Raw genomic sequence first — 6,597 nt, forward strand, 5'->3', positions numbered from 1 at the left:
TTCTTCTTGTGGTCTGCATTTGTCATCATTTTTATTTTAGATTCCTGTCACATTAATTAGAAAACCAGATGAGGTTCCAGATTATGACCTGTTGGGTCACCCATTGAGCTACGATTAAATTGGTTGAATCGTGAAAATTTGAGTTTGCAAAGTCAGTTAAATTTGAAAAATAAAAACAAAAAATCAAAATCAATCGCTTTCTGGTCAGTATATCTCTCCCTCTCTCGCTTTTCTTTTTCTCTTAGCCGCTTCCTCCCATTTTTACCTTTAGCTACGAGTTAAACTTATATATTTCTCTTAGAGTGGAGAATACAAACACTTTCTCGGAAACTCCATGGTCAATCAGGTTAAAATTTTAAATGGACCTTTGATACAGTGCAGCGAACCAAGTATTATGGTATCCATTCGATGCACAGATAGGGATTAACTGGAATTAGTCACCACAATACCACATTTATTCTAGAAGTTGGGCGCACACACACACACACACACACACACACACACACACACATATATATATATATATAATCTAGAGGGAGAACTCGTTCTAAATCAATAGGCTATAACTTTTGCCTATCTTTTTTTTTTACTAGCTAAAAAGTCCGGTAGTATTGATAATTGTGATGTATCCTCTATTCTAATCTTGTTTTTATAGTTTTTTTTTTTTAGCTTCGACTGTTATAAACAAAGAAAGAGACGGAAACGAGAGTGATAGACACAGTATAAAATAAAAGCTTAGAGACCATAAAATGAGAGGGTGTGAGTAATAGACATAAACTGATGCTGAAATTATAAATTTCAGCCAATTAGAACAATTAAAATTTGTTTTAATTTTAATTTTGTTTTAATACAAATGAATCCCAACACTAATGAATAGTTTAACATTTTATTCAAAATGTGTACGAGAAACTTTTAAGGAAACAAGCGTTGATTAACTTCGTTTAAAAAAAAAATACGTCAGGGTGGATTTGTATGTTCATCATCGCAAGACCAAAAAAGTATTAAAAGGAAAATGTAATAATTAATGATCTATCAACATTCTATTGGAAATTTTTGAGAAGTCTTCAATTTATCTTGATTTTTATTGTTTGGATTATTGTATGAAGAAAGATAAGGTGACTGATAAGATATTTGAATTCTGAAATAAATTGGAGTTAAAAAAAAAAAAAAAAAAAAAAGTCAGAATATTTGCTATGAATTACTTTTGAAATTTGTGAAAATCCTGACTAAAAATACTTTACTTTTGAAGTCAGTTTTTTAAAGCCGTCCAACGTATGACAGCATGAAAAACAAATGATTTAAATTGGAAAAAAAAATGTATATATTTCTTTAATCATTGGAATGCAACTCCAGTTTTTTAACCTTTTAAAACTTCATGGAAAATAAAACCTCAAGTACGTAGTGCATCGTTAGAAAACTCCTATGCTTGTAAGTCAATTAATCTTTTGCAATTACTGAATAAAATTTCAGATTATATATATATTAGTCTTTAAAGTTATCCAACTTTCAAAACTAATAGACAAATTTTAAGTATATACAATTTCTCCTTTTATTTTATTTTCCCCCTTTTTCTTTTGGTTTCTTTAGCGTCCAAAACATTAAACGGACAAATTTTTTATATTTTATTAAATTTTAGGTTGTTCAAAAAATCGATTTGAACGAGGTCTTGTAATGTATGCATATGTTTCCAATCCCGGTTATAAAACAGATGAGTATTGCCTGAACAGAACTTGATATGAATATCTAAAACGGTCCCCTATTATCAGGTTTGATACCGACGGTACTGATGAATCATCTAAACTTTCTGTAAATAAAAAATATAATCCACTTTTCTTTTCTGAATTTTTTTTCTTATAATAGACCATTCTGATGGAATCTTTTTTCCAATGTGTGTGTGTGTGTGTACATTTCCCTACGCAATAACTGTCAATTTTAAGTCTACAGACTCGCAATTTGATATACAGAGTACCGAGATTTGGGAAAATCTTTGATCAGTTTTTGGCCAGAAATTTGGCTGTTAAGGAGCCAAAGTTCAACAATTCGACCTTTGAGAACCCTACCAAACTCCGACAATTTTGGGTCAAAACACTTGAAATTTTAGATATAGTTTCCTTGGACATGGATCTAACTTAATAACTTCATTTGAAACCAAAACAATAAATGGTAAGGGGTTATAATAGGGGTCAAAGTTTAAAAAAAAAAAAAAAAAAAACTGACCGCTTTAAAAATTTTTTTTTTTTTTTTTGCTCAACATACACCTAAATGCCGGGCTGAAATGCTAGTGTGTATATATATATATATATATATATATATATATAATATATATTGGAAACAAACTAATTCAGTGATTGACACACATATGTATGTCAATCACTGAATTAGTTTGTTTCCAAGAATTTACACTAGTCGTAATATTAGTAGGGATCATCAGCTGTTTACCGTGAAAAACTGTTTTGAAGATTTAAAATGGTAGTGTTTTATTTCGTTATATATACGAGCACATGAATGTTATTTTTTTGCTTCTGTAGTACCAGTATTCAAGAATTCTGGCGAAAGAACTGACCCATTAAATTATCGCCCTATTAGCCTCCTCCCACTTTTTGCCAAAATATTTGAGACCTTAATTAACCATGCTCTAGTCCGTCACCTTACAGATGCTAAACTTCTGACCGACCATCAATATGGATTTAGACAAGCCCGCTCCACGGCAGACATCCTCACTGTAATCTCTGAACGCATATACCATTCACTGGACAAAGCGGGAGAGGGCAGAGCGGTAACTCTAGATATATCTAAGGCTTTTGACAGGGTATGGCATGAGGGTCTCCTCAGGAAGATTAGTTCTTACGGTATCACTGGTAGAATACTTAACATAATTAAATCCTTCTTAGATAAGAGAAAAATCCAGGTTGTCCTCGACGGTCGTACATCTAAACAATATGATATAAATGCGGGAGTGCCCCAAGGATCTGTCCTTGGACCTCTGCTGTTCCTGATATTCATAAATGACCTCCCCGACAAGATTGCCTCTGAGATGGGTATATATGCTGATGACACCACACTCTATAGCAGGCACGACAGGAAAACAAACGAACATATATCTAAAGTAATGGCAGATACACTAGAGGATGACCTCCAATCAGTAGTGGAATGGGGACAAAAATGGATGGTAACGTTCAATGCCACCAAGACAAAACTGGTTTCATTCAATAATTACAAGAAACCTTCTCTACCACCTATAGCAATGGCCAACGACTCTTTATCTGAGAGTACGTCTCTCAAGCTCCTTGGCCTAACGTTCACAGGAAACATGAGTTGGAACAATTACATCGAGGGCATTGCCAGGGCCGCTGCAAGGAAGGTGGGCTCTCTCTACCGTGCTAGAAAACTTAACACCCGAAAGTATCCTGTACCTCTATAAGGCCACTATTCGCCCATGTATGGAGTATTGCTGTCATATTTGGGCCGGTGCATCGGCTACTAGTCTCTCGCTCCTTGACAGGGTTCAAAAGAGTCGCAAATCTGATAGGCCCTAAACTGGCATCTAAACTTCAGCCTCTGTCCCATCGTCGAAACGTTGCATCCCTCTGCCTGTTCTACAAGTATTATAATGGTGAATGCTCTGAAGAACTGCAAGCACTTGTGCCCCCACGACGTGAACACCCTCGACAGACCCGACAAGCTGCAAAATCCCACCCCCACACTGTAGAGATCCCTAGATGTAAAAGATCTTTTTACTCCAGTAGTTTCTTCCCCAGAACTGCTAGACTTTGGAATTCCATTCCAGGTCACTGCTTCCCCAACTGTACTGACATGCATAAGTTCAAGTGCAACGTGAACCAACATCTCGCTGCCCTAATCCCTACATAGTACCCCAGTAGATGTTTCCCCTGATAGTAGCCCCCTACACCAAAGTGGCAATGTGCCCTGTTTGGGGTGAAAATGTAATAAATAAAAAAAAAAAAAATCTTATACTATCATTCAAACTGATTACTATTATTTAAATCAACAATGCAACATATTTTTAAAAATGCTATATGAATGGTATTGAAGAAACACTCGAACACGGCCATTTGAATGTCTAATTTGTATTAAAGTCTATAATAAATTATATTTGGTATTATGCGTGTGTATCAATACCTGTGTGCTTTCCATATGAAGAAAGGTTAGAGAATCTACATAAAAACTAACTGCATGTAAAATTTTCTGAGGAAGATGATGGAAGAATTCTCGAATATCACTGTGCCTCTCCACAACGTCAACTACATTATTGAAACTCAAGTCGTATGTGTAAAACACTAATCTAGATTTTCCCAGCATTCCAACTATATTAGAGGCCAAAACATAAAAAGAAAAAGTAATATGGCTTCATGTGTGAAAGATGGATTCTTGTTTCTCATTCAATCCCGAGTAACATGGCATCTTTCTTCTAGTATGTTGCATGTTTCAAAAGGTGGTTAAACAGACAAAATAACTATCATTCTTTGTACAGACTGTAGACTTATCTTTTGGTGACATTATAATAGATATGGCGTAACAAACACTTACATTTCCCAATGGTATGCATCCTATCTTCAGTCTTTAAAATTTGAAATCTTAAGAATTGTCAAATTGTTATATCAATTCTGTTTTATTTAACTCTTAAATTTAATTGAAAAAAAAATACTATAATTTCTCTTCACACACACACACACACACACATATATTCAAGCATGTCTGATTGAACATGACTTTTTTTATTTATTTATTTTTTTTTTCGATTTTTTCTGGATATCTTTTCCATTTGCTAAGCGGTTTTTTTATTTCAGCTGGCATGTTGTATAAAATGGCGCCCAAAAGTTGTTGTTCAGCCATATTCTTCTCCAGCGCTTTCTATCGGTGTATTCGATCGTCATCAGGAGTGATGGTTATAGTTTTCTTTGAGACTGTGTGTGTGTGTGTGTGTGTGTGTGTGTGTGTGTGTGTGTGTGTGTGTGTGTGTGTGTGTGTGTGTATATAATTTTTTTTTTTTTTTTTTCTTTTTAAGGTGGGTGCAGAAAGGTTAGGACGAATTATTTTTATTTTTAATTTCGATTTTCTTAGTTTATAGTTTATTTAGTTTCTTGTTAATTATTGAATACTGTTACTGTATTTGTCCCGGTGTTAAATGAGATCCGGTTAAAAAGAGGCTAGTTTTTTTATAAGTATGGCTTCTAGTAATTTTAGTTGCCGTGTGCAATTGTTAAGATATCGAATTTTAGTATTGTTAGTCAAGATATTTCTAATGTCGAACGACTGTAGATTTTTATCATGGAATGTTAGGTGTTATTTTATAGCGCTATTGTCAGTTAAATAATAGGTTAGGCATCACGAGAGTGTTGTTGTGGTGTAGCCTATATATGAGTTTTTAGAGTGGGTTCGGAAACTCGTACAATGCATACATAGGCCACACCACATCGTACAACAGCTGAAATGAAAAGACTGTTCAGCGAATGGAGATGTCCAGAAAAATCGGAAAAATAACTGTCGTGTTCAATCAGACGTGCTTGAATAATGACTTGCTGCCAAAATTATACAAGTGCGTGTATGGCTAAAGGTGGCTTATCAACTGAGTTAGAATCTTTCAACTAACAGTAATTACAGTAATATATAAGCATAAAACATTAGGTAAAAATAAATATTTAAAGTAAAAATATTATCCCCCCCCCCCATCAATAGGCCTCTGAGAATTTATAAGCTGTCAATCTATGCGTAATGCGATGTTCCACATGCTGGTGTTGAACACTTATTGATAAGCTTACTGTATATGTCTGCTGGTATAGCATCATAGACAATTGAAATACTCTTTTTTTTTTCTTTTTTCTCGTGTTAATTGAAGGTGGACTAGGGGTTGCAGAGTTAAGTGGTTTGCAAACTTTACTATTTATGCATATAAAGAAGTGACAATTATCATCTTAGAAATCTGATTCTTTCCAAAAGAAATCAATTCGATTGAGAACAATTAAGCGTCTTTGTTGGGAGAGAGGAATCGGCTGCTTCCTTACCTTTTCTCTTACTTTTGTAAGATTTCTAGGGAAACGTTTTCTTTATTAAATCATTCATTTTTTTATAAGACCGTTTTGATTATTGTTAATATCGGTAAAATAATTGCGCGCGCATATATGAAAATGACATTCACTAGAAATTTCCTCTTTCGGAGGAAGCTGGTTCAACCCACTCTGAGTGAATGCTGTTTTTTTTTTCTTTTATGCAAATGTACACAAATATGCACACACATACACGGAATCTTTTTTTTTTTTTTTTAAGAATGTGGATGAAACTTTGAACATCTGACAGTAATTGATCCCATGTTGTCTGATGCTGTCCGCGTTATTTTAAGATCTAAAAAAAACTCCTCGCTGTTTATTTTCATTCACTTCATGATAATAAATTATCTTTGTTTTTATTTTTATTTTTCTTTATTAATTATTTATTTTTTGCGTCGTTAATGTTTTCTCGCCCATTTCCTTTCATTTCAGACAGGACATTTTATTTTCAATGGCGAAAGATATTTAATTCAACCACAAAAGAAACGTGCCAATGAAAAAACAGTTTTAAATTCCCCGTTGCCACATTTAA

At 34.0% G+C, this 6,597-nt stretch overlaps 1 protein-coding gene across 2 annotated transcripts in view; it reads left to right on the plus strand.

Moving 5' to 3' along the window:
• Positions 1-6,597, plus strand: part of LOC145277073 (A disintegrin and metalloproteinase with thrombospondin motifs 9-like) — a 314,902-nt gene that overhangs the window by 112,987 nt on the left and 195,318 nt on the right. For both annotated transcript variants that reach the window (XM_080128762.1, XM_080128775.1), the window contains exon 3: positions 6,498-6,597. This exon is cut by the window's right edge and continues 57 nt beyond it. In XM_080128762.1, coding sequence (XP_079984888.1) covers positions 6,498-6,597 — 100 coding nt within the window. The remainder of the gene's footprint in view (positions 1-6,497) is intronic.

This window comes from Euprymna scolopes, chromosome 1 (genome assembly GCF_053919585.1).
Source record: "Euprymna scolopes isolate OS-2025 chromosome 1, ASM5391958v1, whole genome shotgun sequence".
Taxonomy (NCBI): domain Eukaryota; kingdom Metazoa; phylum Mollusca; class Cephalopoda; order Sepiida; family Sepiolidae; genus Euprymna; species Euprymna scolopes.